Genomic DNA, 17,891 nt, shown 5'->3' with positions numbered 1-17,891 from the left:
CTGTAAAAGAATATTTTTTTAAATCTCTTCTTTGCTGCAATGCTTAAAGAATCCACCAGAAGAATGCCTGAAAACATCAACATTAGGTGCCATCTCTCCAGACTGTGTGTCTCCACCATAGACACAGAGGCAGTAATCAGAAAGATTCTGTACGTAGACAACTGTGATCTAGCTACCCACAACAAGGAAGATGTCCAAAACAAAAACAGAATTACCTGGAAAAACTCAGCAGGTCTGGCAGCATCGGTGGAGAAGAAATCAGTTAACGTTTCGAGTCCTCATGACCCTTCGGCAGAACTGAGTATAGTTAGGAGAAAGGTGAAATATAAGCTGGTCTAAGGTGGGGGGGGTGGGGGGAGAGAGAAGTTGAGGGTGGGGTGGTTTAGGGATAAGCAAGCAGTGATAGGAGCAGATAATCAAAAGATGTCACAGACAAAAGGATCAAAGAGGTGTTGAAGGTGGTGATATTATCTAAGAAAAGTGTTAATTAAGAATGGAAGGCAGGATACTCAAGGTACAGCTCTAGTGGGGGTGGGGTGGAAAGACTAACAAAATTTTAGTTTTAGATATAAAAATAATGGAAATAGGTGGGAAAAGAAGAATCTATATAAATTATTGAAAAAAAGGGGGCCGGAGTAGGACCGGAACAAGGAATGTTCCACATACCCCATAAAGAGACAGGCATAGCTGGGGCCCTTGTTCCGGTCCTACTCCGGCCCCCTCCCACAACTCTTTCTCCGGTACATCGATGATTACTTCGGTGTTGCTTCATGCTCTCGTCGGGACATAGAAAAATTTATTAATTTTGCTTCCAATCTCCACCCCTCCATCATTTTCACATGGTCCATCTCTGACACTTCTCTTCCCTTCCTTGACCTCTCTGTCTCAATTTCTGATGATAGACTGTCCACCAATATCCATTACAAGCCTACCGACTCCCACAGCTACCTCGACTACAGCTCCTCACACCCCGCTTCCTGTAAGGACTCCATCCCATTCTCTCAGTTCCTTCGCCTCTGTCGCATCTGTTCTGATGACGCTACCTTCAAAAACAGTTCCTCTGACATGTCCTCCTTCTTCCTTAACCGAGGTTTTCCACCCACGGTGGTTGACAGGGCCCTCAACCATGTCCGGCCCATATCCCGCGCATCTGCCCTCACGCCTTCTCCTCCTTCCCAGAAACATGATAGGGTCCCCCTTGTCCTCACTTATCACCCCACCAGCCTCCGCATTCAAAGGATCATCCTCCGCCATTTCCGCCAACTCCAGCATGATGCCACCACCAAACACATCTTCCCTTTACCCGCCCTGGCGGCATTCCATAGGGATCATTCCCTCCGGGACACCCTGGTCCACTCCTCCATCACCCCCTACTCCTCAACCCCCACCTATGGCACTTCCCCATGCCCACGCAGAAGATGCAACACCTGCCCCTTCACTTCCTCTCTCCTCACCGTCCAAGGGCCCAAACACTCCTTTCAAGTGAAGCAGCATTTCACTTGCATGTCCCCTAACTTAGTCTACTGCATTCGTTGCTCCCAATGCGGTCTCCTCTACATTGGAGAGACCAAACGCAAACTGGGCGACCGCTTTGCAGAACACCTGTGGTCTGTCCGCAAGAAAGACCCAAACCTCCCTGTCGCTTGCCATTTTAACACTCCATCCTGTTCTCTTGCCCACATGTCTGTCCTTGGCTTGCTGCATTGTTCCAATGAAGCCCAACACAAACTGGAGGAACAGCACCTCATCTTCCGACTAGGCACTTTACAGCCTTCCGGGCTGAATATTGAATTCAACAACTTTAGATCTTAAACTCCCCCTCCCCCCATCCCCACCCCGTTTCTCCCCCCTCCCTTTTTTTTCAATAATTTATATAGATTCTTCTTTTCCCACCTATTTCCATCATTTTTAAATCTAAAACTAAAATTTTGTTAGTCTTTCCACCCCACCCCCACTAGAGCTGTACCTTGAGTGTACTGCCTTCCATTCTTAATTAGCACTTTTCTTAGATAATATCACCACCTTCAACACCTCTTTGATCCTTTTGTCTGTGACATCTTTTAATTATCTGCTCCTATCACTGCTTGCTTATCCCCACAACCACCACACCCTCAACTTCTCTCTCCCCCCGCCCCCCCTACCTTAGACCAGCTTATATTTCACCTCTCTCCTAACTATACTCAGTTCTGCCGAAGGGTCATGAGGACTCGAAACGTTAACTGATTTCTTCTCCACCGATGCTGCCAGACCTGCTGAGTTTTTCCAGGTAATTCTGTTTTTGTTTTGGATTTCCAGCATCCGCAGTAGCTTTTAGTTTTTTGTTTTTATTATTATTAAGGAAGATGTCCAGGCTATTGCAAACAAATTCTCAATTGCTGCCGAAAAGCTTTGGTCTCCAAATCAGTGTCTCCAAGCTGGAGGTTGTGTTTCAGCCAGCACCACGCACACGCCATGAAACACTGGAAATAACCATTGATGGCACTACTCTGAAGGCTGTAGAAGAATTCTCTTACATTGACAGTGCACTTTCCATGGATTCCACCGTTGACGAAGATATCAATCCACAGAGACAGGAAACAAGTTCTGCCAAAGGCCAACTCCATGGCTATGTCTGGAAGCAGCACAGCATTGAACTGAAGACTAAAATCAAATGCTGCCAGGCCACTGTCCTTCCCACCCTGCTGTTGACGCTCAATCCTGGGTCTGTTATAGGCGGCACATCAAACCTGTGGAAAGCTTCCACCAAAGACACGCAGGGTCCATCATGAGAATTTGATGACAGGACCAAACAATAAACAATGAGGTCCTTCCTCATACTGGGCTCAACAGCATGGAGATCGCCCTCCAGGAAATTCAATTTCGGTGAGCAGGCCATGCCTCTTTGTTTGCAATAGTCTGGACATCTTCCTTATTGTGGGTAGCTAGATCACAGTTGTCTACATACAGAATCTCTCTGATTCCTGCCTCTGTGTCTATGGTGGAGACACACAGTCTGGAGAGACGGTTGTCTAAAGAATCCCCAAGTAGATCTTCTATGGGAACTGTCCCTCAGGACATCAAGTTAGTCAGTACAAATGAAATAAGGACACCCTAAAAAAAAAAGTCTTGCAAACTCCTGAATTGTAGACCACTTCTCTTGGGGAAACACTGCAACCCACCGGCCCTTGTGAAGGCAAGCACTGGAATTTGGGCAAATTCACAACATCCGACAGGCCCAGAGGAAGACCAGAGGTGACGCTGATGCAGAAGTTCCCCCAAACACCAACACCAACAACAACAACAACATGAGCTGCCAGTTCTGTGGATGTCCATGCCGACTCCGCATCAGACTCTTCAGTCACGAGACGACTCACGGAAGACAGTGAAATCATTTACAGCTTGGACATAAACAACGAGGCATCTACCAAGATGCAGTGTTAGTAACTTTACATTGGATACATCAAGTCTCTCTACCTTAACTATTGGGATTACTTTTTGATGCCCCTTCTGCCCTCTCCCATGAATGAATGTGAAACACCACATGGCACTATTTCCAATTTTAAGAGCAGGGAAGTTCTGAACTGGCATCACTAAAACAAAGGCCGGAATTTTCTAGCCCCTCATGCCGGTGGGATCTTCCGGTCCCGCCGGTGTGAATGGAGATTTCAATGGCTCGCGAGGGAACCTGATACGGGGAGGCTGGAAAATTCTGGCCAGGTTGTCCGGTCAGTTATCACGTTATGGGCTGAATTTTGCCGTTGGTGAGCAGGGGGGCGGGGCCCGCTTACCGACGCGTAAAATGACGCAGGATGACGTTGGGCGGAACCCCCGACGGGGGGATGAGGTTTCATGTAGGAATTTTAAAAGTTTAATAAAGTTTTAGTGTAATTTATGAACATATTCCATCTCATTGTCATATGAGGGGGACATGTTAAGGATTTTTTTTTCCTCTATTTTTAACGTTTTTAAAAGTGTCAGCGATCTCCCTGAGGCTGCACTTAGCTTCAGAGAGATGGGCGCTCTTTCGTGTGCATGCGTGAAAGAGCGCACTCTCGATTTTGGGGAATCCCCCTCCGCCCACACAGGAAGCGTATAGCGCTTCCCACCGGACATCACGCTGGGCGGGCCTTAATTGGCCCGCCCACGTAAAATGGCGGCGGGGCCCGCTTCTCCGGGAGGGATCGGCTCCCCGTCCACCGGAGATTGGGTCGGGCCCGTCCACCCAACAGGCAGAAAATTCTGCCCTATGGCTTTTGGGACCTTGGTTGCCGTGTTTTATTTACATTGAAACAGCACTGCCCTTCAAAAATGTGTATTACTGGCGGTGAGAAGCTTGGAGACATCCTGAAGTTGCGAAATGCTCTGTATAAAAGCTAAATTGTTCTGCTTTCCTTATGGTGATTGGTGTCGGCATCCCGGGAAATCAGGGGCGGAGTTTTCGGGCCCGGTTGTGGCAGCGCCGTAAAATTGCCCCAGGAATTCCGATTGTGATAGAGACCCTGCAGCAAAGGATTCTGGTGGAGATCCAGGATCTGACTTAGGTTTGACGCCTGACTTGCAACTTCCACCTCAGTTGAAGGCTCTGCCCACACACTCACAAGCCTAGGCTGACACGCGGATCAACAACCCATTGAAGCAGAAGGCAGTGGCGGAGGAACCGTACCTGGAGTGAGGTCACAGTTTTCCTGAGAGAAAGGGAGAAAACTGAGGGTTAGGGGGACGGTGGTTGGGGTTGGGGCGGGGGGGGGGAAGTGATGAAAATAGGAAAAGGAATCATTGAAGTGACTTCATGGAGAATGAAGCTTCAGGTCAAGGTTATTTGGGACATTTGGAAGGAACATAGCAACAGGAGGAGGCCATTCAGCCCCTCAAGACTGATCTGCCATTCAATGAGATCATGATTCATCTTAGCTCCAGCTACCCAGCTTGTAATTGTAAAATTCAATATAATAAAAATCGATCAGTTTCAGTTAACCTCAAATCTGAGCAGCTTTTTAGGCTGATCAGCCTAGATTTCTACTAACGTTTGCATGAGGAAACACTTCCTGACAGCATTCCTGAAAAACCTAGCTTCAATTTTAACATTATGCCCCCTACCTTCTGGACCTGTCCACCAGAGGAAATAGTTTTGCTCAGTCTACCCTATCAGATCCTGTTACCATCTTAAACAATGAGATCACCCTTTACTTTTCTATACTCGAGGGAATACAGGCCTAGTCTATGAAACGGGATGTCATACTTCAATAATTTTAGTCCAGGTATTATTCAGGTACATCTGTGCAGCCCCCCCCCTCGAATATTTAACACTGAACATCCAAAACCCTCTTGGGTAGCAAGAGAAGTCAAAAAATTTACAATCCTTTGGGTGAAGAAATTTCTTCTCATTTCAGTCTGAAATGACCAACCCTTTACTCTGAGGCTATGACCTCTAGTTATAAACTCTCCAGTCAGGGGAAGCAGCCACCCTCTAACCTGCCAAGCATTCAACCACATTTCTATCAGGCCATCTCTTACTCTTCTAAAGTCCAGTGAAAATGGGCCCATTCTTTCCAATCTTTCAATATTGGGCAACCCCTCATTCCTAGAATCAATCTGGTGAACATTTGGTGCTACCCCTCTAAGGCTATCATATCCTTCCTTAGGTATGGAGAGCAAAACTGTACACAGTGCTACATCTCAGCCTCCTTCAGAGGTCCCCAGCATCACAAATGCCAGTCTTCAGTCAATTCAATTCACTCCACATGATATTAAGAAACGGCTGAAGGCACAGAATACTGCAAAGGCTATGGCCCCTGATATTATTCCAGCAATAGTACTAAAGTACTGAAGGCTTGTGCTCCACAACTTGCCATTTCCCTAGCCAAGCTGTTCGAGTACAGCCATAACATGGGCATCTACCCAGCAATGTGGAAAATTGCCCAGGCATATCCAGTACACTGAAAGCAGGATAAATCAGTTTGGGATTCACCAGGGACACTCAGCTCCTGACCTCATTACAGCCTTGGTTCAAACATGGACAAAACAGCTGAACTCCAGGATGAGGTGAGAGTGACTGCCCTTGACATCAAGGACACATTTGACTGAGTGTAGCATCAAGGAGCCCTAGCAAAACTGGAGTCAATGGGAATCGGGGGAAGACAGTCCATTCTTTGGAGTCATACGTAGCACAAAGGAAGATGGTTGTGGTTGTTGGCGATCAGTCATCTCAGCTCCAGGACATCACTGCAGGAGTTCCTCAGGGTAGTGTCCTAGGCTCAGCCACCTCAGCTGCTTCATCAATGACCTTCCTTCCATCATAAGGTCAGAAATGGGGATGTTCACTGGTGATTGCACAATGTTCAGCACCATTCGTAACTCTTCAGATACTGAAGCAATCCATGTCCGATTGCAGCAAGACCTGGACAATATCCAGGCTTGGGCTGACAAATGGAAAATAACATTCATGCCACACAAGTACCAGGCAATGACCTCTTTCAACAAGAGAGAATCTAACCATCGTCCCATGACATTTTTGTCATTATTATCGCTGAATCCCCCCATTATCAACATCCTGGGGGTTACCACTGACCAGAAACTGAACTGGACTAGCCATATAAATTCTGTGGCTACAAGAACAGGTCAAAGGCTAGGAATCCTGCGGCTGAATAACTCACCTCCTGATTCCCCAAAGCCTGTCCACCATCTAGAAGGCACAAGTCAGGAGTCTGATGGAATAATCCCCACTTGCCTAGATGAGTGTCTTCAAGCTTTCTATCCATGTATATATGTTCTCATGTGTCTTGTTTAAATAAGTGAACCCACAGGGCAGAATTTTGCCCTTGGCAGGCGGGCTCAGTATGGGCAGGCAGGGGCAGTCGGGAAGCCGACCACCGCCCGCGATCGACACCACACCGCGATTTCACGCTGGCTGGCCAATTAAGGCCTGCACAGCGTGAAACGTGAGCGGCAGCGCTGAGCGCTGACTGTGTGGGGGAGGGAGGGGGGCAAGTGGGCCAAGAGCAAACTTCACGCAAGCTCGCGAGTGAGCGCTGCATAATCTCCCTGAGGCAGCTCTGTGCCTCAGGGAGATGAAGAGATATAACAAAAAATAATAAAGAAAGTAAAAATGTGATAAAACATGTCCCCTCATGTGACCCTGTCACATGAGCAGGGGCATGTTATTAATTCAATTTCAAAAATTGTTATTTGCTTTTGGAAACCTCATCCCACCCATGGATGAGGTTTCCAAAAAAAACAGGCAAAGGCCACTTGGCCTTTTCTCCTGCCCACCAGCCGTTAGGTTGGACGGGCAGCGAAAAATTTGGCTTAATTGATGAATGGCCTTAACAGACTCTTTAATTGTCGGTGGGCGCACTGCCAACTCCAGCGGGCGTGCTGCCGGCTCCAGCACACGCCTGCTGACTGAACTATCCCACGACTGCGCGTTGATATCGGCACGCTCGGCCGACATCAACACGCGTCATTTAACGCGCGAGCAGGTCAGGCACGCGGCTGCTCACCAAGCGAAAATTTCTGCCCACAATGTTTTGACCTAATGCTTATGAGTGATTGGTGCCTTTATATTATTACAAAAATATGACATATACGGCAAAGGCTATGCCCCCTGACAGCTTCTCCGCTGTGGTACAGAAAACTTGTGCTCCAGGAGTAGTCATTGTTCCAGTATTAGCTGTAACACTGATATCTACCTGACCATGTGGAAAATCGCCCCGCTATATCCTGTCCACAAAAGCGGGACAGATTCAATCCGGCCAATTGCTTTCCCATCAGCCTCTTCTTGAGCATCAGCAACTTGATCATAGGTGTCATCGAGGGTGCTATCAAGTGGCACTCACACAGCAACAAACTGTTGGTTGGAGTCATACTTAGCACTAAGGAGGATGATTATGGTTGCTGGAGGTCAATCATCTCTGTCCCACTACATCTCCTCAGGATTGTGTCCTAGGTCCAACCATCTGCTTCATCAATGACCTTCCCTCCAGCATAAGATGGAGATATTTGCTGATGTTTGCACAATGTTCAGTACCAATCACAACTTTTCAGATACTGAAACAGTCTGTGCCTTTATGCAGCAAGACCTGGACAATATTCAAGCTTGGGATGATAAGTGGCAAGTAACAAGTGTCAGGAAATGACCACCTCCAACTAGAGAGAATTTGACCATCTCCCCTTGCTATAAGCATTACCGCCACCGAATTAAAATAGAAAATGCTGGAATTAATCAGCAGGTATGGCAGCATCTGTGGGGAGACAAAAAGAGTTAAAATTTCGAGTCGAATATAACTCAACTTCAGAATCCGCAATATTTTACTTTTATTTTACTATCAATCAATCCTCCACTATCAACGTCCTGGGGGACGCCATTGTCCAGAAACTGTACTTAACCAGCCATACGAATATTGTGGCTACAAGAAAAGGCCAGAACTGGGAATTCTGCAGCAAGTCCATGTCCATGTCCAAATGCAGCAAGACCTAGACAATATCCAGGCTTGGGCTGACAAGTGGCAAGTAACATTCGCACCACACAAGTGCCAGACAATTACCATCTCCAACAAGAGGAATCTAACCATCGCCCCATGACATTCAATGGCATTACCATTGCTGAATCCCCCACTATCAACATCATGGGGATTACTATTGACCAGAAACTGAACTGGACTAGCCACATAAATACTGTGGCTACAGGAGCGGGTAAGAGGCTAGGAATAAAAACAAATAGTGCTGGAAAAGCTGAGCAGGTCTGACAGCACCTGTGGAGAGAAAGGCAGAGTTAACGTTTCAAGTCCGTATGACCCTTCTTCAGAAGAGTCTTACTCTTCTGTATGACTCTTCTAGTCTTCCAGTTCTGAAGAAGAGTCATACGGACTCGAAACGTTAACTCTGTCTTTCTCTCCACAGATGCTGTCAGACCTGCTGAGTTTTTCCAGAACTTTTTGTTTTTGTTCCAGATTTTCAGCATCCGCAGTATTTTGCTTTTATCTCAGAGGCTAGGAATCCTGTAGTGAATAACTCACCTCCTGACTCCCCAAAGCCTGTCCACCATTGACAAGGCACAAAGTCGGGAGTGTGATGGAATACTCCCCACTTGCCCGGATGAGTGCAGGTCCCACAACACTCAATAAGTTTGGCACCATCCAGGACAAAGCAGCCCACTTGATTGGCTCCCCTTCCAGAAACATTCACTCCCTCCACTACCAATGCATAGTAGCAGCAATGTGCACCATATACAAGATACACTGCAGGAATTCACCAAGACTCCTTCGGCAGCACCTTCCAAACCCATGACCGCTACCATCCAGAGGACAAGGGCAGCAGATAGATGGGAACACCACCACTTGGAAGTTTCCCTCCAAACCATTCACCATCCTGACTTGGAAATATATCGCTGTTCCTTCACTGTCGTTGGGTCAAAATCCTGGAACTCCCTCCCTAACAGCACTGTGGGTGTACCTACACCACATGGTCTGCAGCACTTCAAGGAGGCAACTCACCCCCACCTTCTCAAGGGCAATTAGGGATGGACCATAAAAATGCTGGCCCAGCCAGTGACGCCCACATCCCAGGAATGAATAAAACAAAAGGCGTAGTCTCTCCAAAGCCCTATACTACTCTAACCCCTTGACATAAAGGCTAACATACAATTTACTTTCTAATTGTTTGTCTGTCCGAAGGGGTTTCTTATGTGATGCACCAGTTAAATCCCAAAGTACATGGGTCAAGTCAGATTTCTGACACGCTAGCAGTTTTCCTGTATTTAACACCTCCTGCACACATCAACACTGTCACTACCCCCAGGCAAGTTAAGACTTCCTTCCAGCCTGTCTATATCCCTTTACTTTTCCACCTAGCTTTGCATCGTCAGCAAATTTAGATACATTACACTCATCTCCTTATCACAGTCATTGATATTGTAAATAGCTGAGCCCCAAGCATCCCACTAATTGCAGCCTGCTAAGCCAAAAATTATCCATTTATTTCTACTCTTTGTTTTCTGTCTGTCAACCAATCCTCAACCCACATTAATAAATTGCCCCCAATACCATGAACCCTTATCTTGTAAGCTTTCCTTTCTCAGAGGATTGGCCAAGTACAGAATGTCTTGTCACAGGGAATTGTGGAGTCAAGGATCAAAGCAGAGTTGGTAAATGTTTGAAGCAGAAGATAAAGATACAGGGTGAGCAGGGCGGGGAGATTAGTTTTTAAAATAAAAACAAAAAACTGCGGATGCTGGAAATCCAAAACAAAAACAGAATTACCTGGAAAAACTCAGCAGGCCTGGCAGCATCGGCGGAGAAGAAAAGAGTTGACGTTTCGAGTCCTCATGACCCTTCAACAGAACTGAGTAATATTAGCTATTTAGATTAGTTTTTAGATTGCTGCAGAGAGCTGGTACAGATTTCCTGGGTCAAATGGCCTCCTTCTGTTATGTACATTTCTATTTTTCCATGCGGTTCTGACTTAGTCAAGCCAATTGTTGAATGTAACTGATCTTGATTGTCCTCCAACACGTGAATCCGTCAACTGAGTAATGATGAGCCAATTATCTCCTGGTACATATTGTACAATGGAAATATTGAAATGGTAAACATAGTTCAACATAATTCAGTCTGCAATATCACAACTATTTCTCTAAAACTATAAGATGTTTTTATCATATGTTATGAACAGATTTTCCATGCCCCTATTGTGTTATGTCTGTTGTTTTTTTTTTAATTTCTAGGAAATGAATAACACGTGTTTGAACATCAGTCCTCAGCTGGAGAAGTATTACCTTCCAACCATGTATGGAATAGAGTTCATCTTAGGATTCATAGGCAACGTCTCCGTGATCTGGGGCTATATATTCTGTCTGAAGGAGTGGAAATGCAGCAACATCTACCTTTTCAATCTTTCCATCACAGACTTGACTTTTATTTGCACCCTTCCCATGCTAGTAGCTTACTATGGCCAAGGCAACGAGTGGACTTTTGGTCAGGTAATGTGCATATTAAATAGATATATCCTTCACACTAACATGTACACAAGCATCCTGTTTCTCTGTTGCATCAGTTTCGATCGGTACCTGCTGGTGATGAGGCCGCTGCAACTTCACTTCTTTCAAAAAAAGTGGAACGCCGTCATTGTCTGTCTTGGTATTTGGATATTTGTAACACTGGAGTTAGTGCCTATATTCACTTTTCTTCAGGTTAATACTGACAACAGCACAGACCAAGAGTCCGTCCTCCGATGTTTGGATTATGCCAGCTCAGGAGATGCCTCCAGCAATCTGATTTACAGCATGTACCTCACAGTTTTTGGTTTTCTCGCACCGCTCAGCGTCATGCTTTTCTTTTACATCCAAACTGCGCGTGGCCTTAGAAAAATACAGCAACAACGCACCAAGATTCAGGTGGAAAAGCCCCTTAAGTTGGTCATTTTGGCCATTATTATTTTCTTGGTATTCTTCACCCCTTATCACATAATGCGCAATGTTCGCATCGCTTCCAGGATGGAGAACAACGGCATGTCGGAATGTGGCAAACTCGTTGTAAAGGCTGTTTACGCCATCACTAGGCCCATAGCTTTCCTCAACTCAATCACAAACCCCATTTTCTACTTCATGTTGGGGGACAAGTTCAGGGAGCTATTTTTCAACAAACTGAAAAGCATCTTCGTCAGAAAACCAGTCGGCTACAATCAGAACGAAGACAGTTCCACCAGACCCACTGGGTTAAATACATGCTCGGAAGCAATAATTCTGTAAATGAAACCTATGGCTCATAAAGCTCTCTGTGACTGGTGAATTTTCTCACCTCATGGTCTGGGTCTAATAATTGATAGCGATTGATTGCTTTGGTTAGTCAAAAAACTCCTTTTAACATGTGCCAGGATATTAGAAGGAAAAATAGATGAATCTTGGTCTTTTTCCATCTAGTAATTCTTATGTTGCTATTCCTTTACACAATAGTTCCCTTATAACAATATTGCAAAGCTCGCCCTTTGTCAAAATATAACAAAGTTATGATATTAGCATCCATTTTGCTGCTCTTCCACTATGGTCTATGCAGTTAAAGTATTCATGTAATGTCTGGATTTTCACCAGGTGTATTGTGACACTCCTCCTTCTCCTGGATAGATTATACCTACAACTAAAACAGGATACTCCTTGCCAGAACACAGCTGTCCAGAGCATGCAAATAGCTTGTAAACTTCCTCAAAACTGGAAGATGAACAATGGTTTAGAAAAAGGAACAGAACAGGGGGAAGTAAGGGAGGAGAGTAAACACACTCTGAAATGCCAATGCAAGTTGTCATTGAAAGGGAGCCATGGTAAAACAACAGCAACATTCAGGAATGGATAATTTAAGATGTGTAGCCATCGTAAAGGCAATTACACAATGAGGCAATCATCCTGAAAATTGTCATCCTCAACAACTGAGTTGTCCGTTCAGGAGTGACAGGCACAGAAACTGAAGTCAACTCTGAATCAACAGCCTCCTTTGTGCTGACCCCTAAGCAGTTTGGCTTGTTTTGCTCTGTCAATGTAAAGCACCTCCCTCATGTATGTTGCCAGCAATCAGACAGTATGATTGTGGAGAAGGGCAAGTCTCTGGATCCTTGGGATGTGGTGAATCAATGCTTGATGAACAGAGGGTGCTAGTGAGAAGTGACTGAAGCAGATCGCTTCTCGGCCTTTTGGCTAAGATCAAGTGTAGTATCGCTTCTCGGCCTTTTGGCTAAGATCAAGTGTTGCAGGGGCGACACCATGGTCCTGCCAAGGCAAGGTCGGGATGGAAGGGCTATAACCAATCGCAATCCAAATCCATACCGTGGGTTACCTATCACCGTCCGAGTCACGGTGAACCACAGCGAAGGAGGATCACCTATGGATCGGGGCTTCTTCACCAGGAGGATCCTGTTGAAGGCGTGCGGCTTCCAAGCTCCGGAGATCTTCACCCTGCATGACTCCCGCAAAGGTGGTTATTTTGACGTGACGTTCAAGCGGGTGGCAGACTGCGTCCGGCTCCTGAGGGTGTTCGAGGAGAAGAGAGACCTGCCGGAGATGAAGATCCTGACGGCGGAGCCGCACTTTTCTCTGCCATTGCAACGGGAAAGTGTGGTGATGGTGCATGTGTACAACCCCTTCGTCCCTGTCGCCGACGTGGTCACCTTCCTCACCAGGTACTTCGATAAGGTGGGGAGCGGCACCGAGATTCGAGACGACTTGGGGATCTGGACAGGCAAACGCCTGTTTAAGGTCACGCTAAAGACCGATGGTAAGGGAGCCATTTTCCACCCTCCTTCCAGTTTCGCTATCGGGGGAAACCGTGGCTACCTGGTCTACGCTGGGCAACCCAAGCATTGTCGCTCATGCGGCAAGGCTGGTCATGTGGCGGCCAACTGCAGCGCCTCCCTCTGCAAGATCTGCAAACAGGAAGGGCACCAGACAAAAGACTGCAAACAGGCCAAGTGCTGCAACCTGTGTGGCGAGGCAGGTCACCTCTACAGGACCTGCCCCAAACGCTGCCGTACTTACGCACAGGCAGCCAAAGCCGACCAGGGGGAAGCAGAAGAAATGTTTCGTGTCACTCCAACCACCAAGGCCCCCAGGGAGCTCAACGGGACAATGGAGGACACAGAGAGAGACAAGGTGGAGAAAGAGATCGAGGCAACAGAGAGCCAATCAACAGCACTACCCCCTGAACCTCCCAGCCCTCAGGACAGCGAATCAATGGAGGAGGAGGCAGCAGTGGAAAAGCAGCAGGGGGAGTGGCGGACAGTGAAGAAGAAGAAAAGTAAGAGGGAGCGAAGAAGAAGCAAAGGCGTTTCCCAGAGAAGCGGCAAGAGGCGTCTCCCATCCGACACGGATGACAAGGGCAGCAGCTCTTCGGATGATGAAGTGCCAGGGCGGCACCGACAGAACAGGCGGCAAAGCTCCAGGGCGTTGGAGGACGAGACACCCGAGCTCCAGAAAATTGGAGACAACAAGGAGACCAGCGCACCCCAACTTTGCCTGCAACCTGAGGAGGCCAGTGCACCACAGCCCCTGGAATCTGGGAGCAGTGAGGCAATCATCGCACCCCAGCTCCAGGAAGCCGGGAACAGCAACACCCCAGAGGGGGTGAGTTTTGGAGAAGCTTCTCCAGCAAAGGTCATCTCAAAACCCGCTCTCTACGTGAACCTCCAGATGCCACCGGAGCAGAACACGGCCAAGGAGATCTACCTCAGCCCATCCAAAGTGAAGGAATTTGAGCTCACTACGGGTATGAAGGAGCAGACTAAAGGTCTGGGACTCTCAGAGACAGTGGGTTTGGTAGGAGAATAAATGCTTTAAAATGGGTTTAAAGATTGTATCCATAAATGTGCGTAGCATTTAATCTACTACGCGATGTGTTGCGACCTTGGACTACCTAGCCAAGGTCAAAGCTGACCTGTTGTTTCTGCAGGAGTGTGCGATACCGCACCTCAGCTCCTACAGGCAATGGTCACGATGGTGGTCCCACGGGCCATCGATCTGGTCGGGCGGAAACGACTCTCGTTCCTCCGGCCTGGGTATTCTGCTGCGGGGAGGCAACTTCACCGTCTCCGAGGTCAAGGAGGTGGTGGGCGGGCGACTCCTCGTAGCAGACGTAATGCACAAGAACGCTCCACTCCGGTTAATTAACGTGTATGGCCCGGCACAAGGGGCTGAGCGGCTGGAGGTTTTTCAGCAGCTCCCACTGCTGCTGGCGACCTCCAGGCCGGTCATTCTGGGCGGTGACTTCAACTGCATCATCGATGCGGCTGGACGATCCGGCAGGGCCGGCAGCAGATTGGACGCTACGTCCAGATCCCTGATGGAAACAGTTAAGGATGCCAAGCTGCACGACGTCTTCAGCAACCCTGCAGACGGAGCGCAGCGTAGATACACCTGGTCGCGGCCAGACAGGTCCATTCGTTCCAGGATAGACTTCCTGTTTGTGTCCCGTGCATTCACAGTCAGATCCACCGACGTCAAGCCGGTGTTCTTCTCTGACCACTGCCTCCTACTGGCGGACTGCCACTTGGAGAAGGACCTGAGGGTGGGCAGGGGGGCATGGAAGCTAAATGTGCAACTGCTGACCCCAGAGAACATTGAGGAGCTCAAGAGGGATTACAAAGGTTGGAGAACCGTGAAACCCCTCTTTGAGTCCCTGACACACTGGTGGGAAGCGATCAAGGGAAACATCAAGAGGTTTTTCATCCTCAAAGGCACCCAGAAAGCTAGAAAGGAACAGAGGGAAATGTCCCGACTCCAGAAAAAGATGCAGAATCTGCTCCGGCTGCAGTCGATGGGGGTCGATGTCAAGGAGGAGCTCCAAGAGGTGAAGGGCCAGCAAGCCTCGCACTTTGCCTCGGAGGCCTCCAAGATCATCTTCCGTTCCAGAGTCCGCTCCGTGGAGCAGGATGAGACGTGCTCACGTTTCTTCTTCCAAAAGGTACACAGAGAGCACTCTGTGATCAGCAGCCTGAAGGAAGAAGACGGCTCAGTAAAGTCATCACGGTCCGACATTCTGAGGATCAGCAAATCCTTTTATGCCGGATTGTATGACGTGAAGCCCACGGACAGCACGGCCTCCCAGTCCTTCCTGTCCTCTATCACGGAGGTCTTAGACCACAGTACGCGGGAGAGCCTGGACAAACCGCTAACTCCTGATGAACTGACTAAGGCCCTCGAGTCCTTCGAGAAGAGTAAAACCCCTGGAAGCGACGGCTTGCCGGCGGAGTTGTATTCGGCTCTGTGGGACTTGATCGGCCCAGACCTGCTAGGAGTGTACGAGAGTATGCTCCTGGCCGGTAGTATGTCAGAATCCATGAGGAAAGGCATCATCACCCTCATCTACAAGCACAAGGGGGAAAGGGAGGAAATTAGAAATTGGCGACCCATTTCACTGTTGAATGTGGACTATAAGATTCTGTCCAAGGTCATCGCCAACCGGGTCAAATCCGCTCTGGAATTGGTGATTCACCCTGACCAGACCTGCTCTGTGCCAGGCAGGAAGATCTCTGACAGCCTGGCGCTGCTCAGGGATACGATTGCCTATGTACAGGACAGGGGTGTGGATACCTGCCTCATCAGCTTGGATCAGGAGAAGGCCTTTGACAGAATATCGCACACCTACATGGGGGATGTGCTCTCCAAAATGGGGTTTGGGGAGGGAATTCGAAATTGGATCCAACTGCTCTACACTAACATCAGTAGCGCAGTCTCAATCAATGGGTGGGAAACAGATAGCTTTCCGATTAAATCTGGAGTCAGGCAGGGCTGTCCTCTCTCGCCTGTCCTTTTCGTGTGTTGCATAGAACCCTTTGCCGAGTCCATCAGGAAGGATCCGGGCATAAGAGGAGTGACGATCCCAGGCAGTGGAGGCACTCAGGTAAAAGCCTCCCTGTACATGGACGACGTCGCCGTCTTCTGCTCGGATCCGCTGTCGGTGCGCAGACTGATGCACATCTGCGACCAGTTCGAACTGGCCTCGGGAGCCAAGGTAAATCGTGGGAAGAGCGAGGCCATGTTCTTTGGGAACTGGGCTGACCGATCCTTTGTCCCCTTCACTGTCAGGGCTGACGGCCTGAAGGTGCTGGGGATATGGTTCGGAGGGACCGGGGCATGCGTTAGAAACTGGAAGGAGCGAGTGGCTATGGTGAAAAGGAAACTGGGCATGTGGGAGCGACGCTCCCTCTCCATTGCGGGAAAGAACCTGGTCATCAGGTGTGAGGTACTCTCGCTGTTGCTGTACGTGGCGCAGGTCTGGCCCATTCCAGACTCCTGCGCGATGGCGATCACTCGAGCCATCTTCCGCTTTATCTGGAGGTCGAAAATGGATCGTGTCCGCAGGGACGCGATGTACAAGCCTCTAGATAAAGGGGGAAAAAACGTGCCCAACATCGCCCTCATACTGATGGCCACCTTTGTGTGTGGCTGCATCAAGCGGTGCGTAAACCCTCAGTACGTAAACACCAAGTGTCACTACGTGCTGAGGTTCTACCTGTCCCCGGTGTTGCGAAGGATGGGTCTGGCCACGCTGCCGCGGAACGCTCCAAGTAGTTGGACCGTGCCGTACCACCTGTCCCTGGTGGAAAAATTTATGCAGAAAAACACCTTTGACCACAAGTCCATCAGGCAGTGGTCAGCACGTAACGTCCTAGAGGCCCTGAGGGAAAAGGAGAGGGTGGACCCTGTGGGATGGTTCCCCGAGCAGACTGTCAAAGTCATTTGGCAGAATGCCTCATCGCCAGAACTTTCCAACAAGCACCAAGACGTAGCTTGGCTGGTGGTGAGAAAGGCCCTCCCCGTCAGATCCTTCCTACACGCCAGGAGGCTCACCCCCTCTGCACGTTGCCCTCGAGGTGGCTGTGGTGGGGAAGAGACCGTTGTTCACCTCCTTGTGGATTGTGCCTTCGCAAAGAAAGTCTGGAGAGAGATGCAGTGGTTGCTGTCGAGGTTCATCCCGAGCAGTTCTGTGACACAGGACTCTGTGCTCTACGGGCTGTTCCCAGGGACACACACCGAGACAAACATCAACTGCAGCTGGAGGATCATCAACTCGGTGAAAGACGCGCTTTGGTCTGCCCGAAACTTGTTGGTCTTCCAGCACAAAGAGTTGTCCCCGACCGATTGTTGCGGACTGGCACAATCCAAAGTCCAGGACTACGTGCTGAGGGACGCACTAAAGCTTGGGGCAGCTGCCGCAAAGGCGCAATGGGGAAGGGTCGCTGTCTAAGACCTTTCTACCACAGCGCACCGAGAGACTGGGAACTGTTTAGAGCCCCTCGGGCTGTACAGATCAAAATGAAAGGCTGTAAATGATTGTAATATTGCTTGTACTGATGCACCTGGTGATACATCTTGTAAAAGTTTAACCTGGATTGTACCCTTGTAATGTTGTTTTTGAAATGGTTTGGAATGTGAT

At 48.5% G+C, this 17,891-nt stretch overlaps 1 protein-coding gene and 1 pseudogene across 4 annotated transcripts in view; both read left to right on the top strand.

Annotated features, from left to right (window-relative positions):
* The window catches only part of LOC144694000 (succinate receptor 1-like), a 156,063-nt gene extending 143,643 nt beyond the window's left edge, over nt 1–12,420 (top strand). For all 4 annotated transcript variants that reach the window (XM_078564291.1, XM_078564290.1, XM_078564288.1 and 1 more), the window contains one exon: nt 10,700–12,420. In XM_078564291.1, the coding sequence (XP_078420417.1) occupies nt 10,700–11,722 (1,023 nt within the window). In that variant the 3' untranslated portion in view covers nt 11,723–12,420. The remainder of the gene's footprint in view (nt 1–10,699) is intronic.
* Nucleotides 12,421–12,638: 218 nt separating this feature from the next.
* LOC144694318 (U2 spliceosomal RNA) lies at nt 12,639–12,726 on the top strand (annotated as a pseudogene).
* Nucleotides 12,727–17,891: the final 5,165 nt, after the last annotated feature.

The sequence above is a fragment of the Cetorhinus maximus genome, chromosome 19 (genome assembly GCF_964194155.1).
Source record: "Cetorhinus maximus chromosome 19, sCetMax3.hap1.1, whole genome shotgun sequence".
Taxonomy (NCBI): domain Eukaryota; kingdom Metazoa; phylum Chordata; class Chondrichthyes; order Lamniformes; family Cetorhinidae; genus Cetorhinus; species Cetorhinus maximus.
The sequence above is the reverse complement of the archived record's forward strand: the minus strand, read 5'-3'. Positions and strand labels throughout refer to the sequence as shown.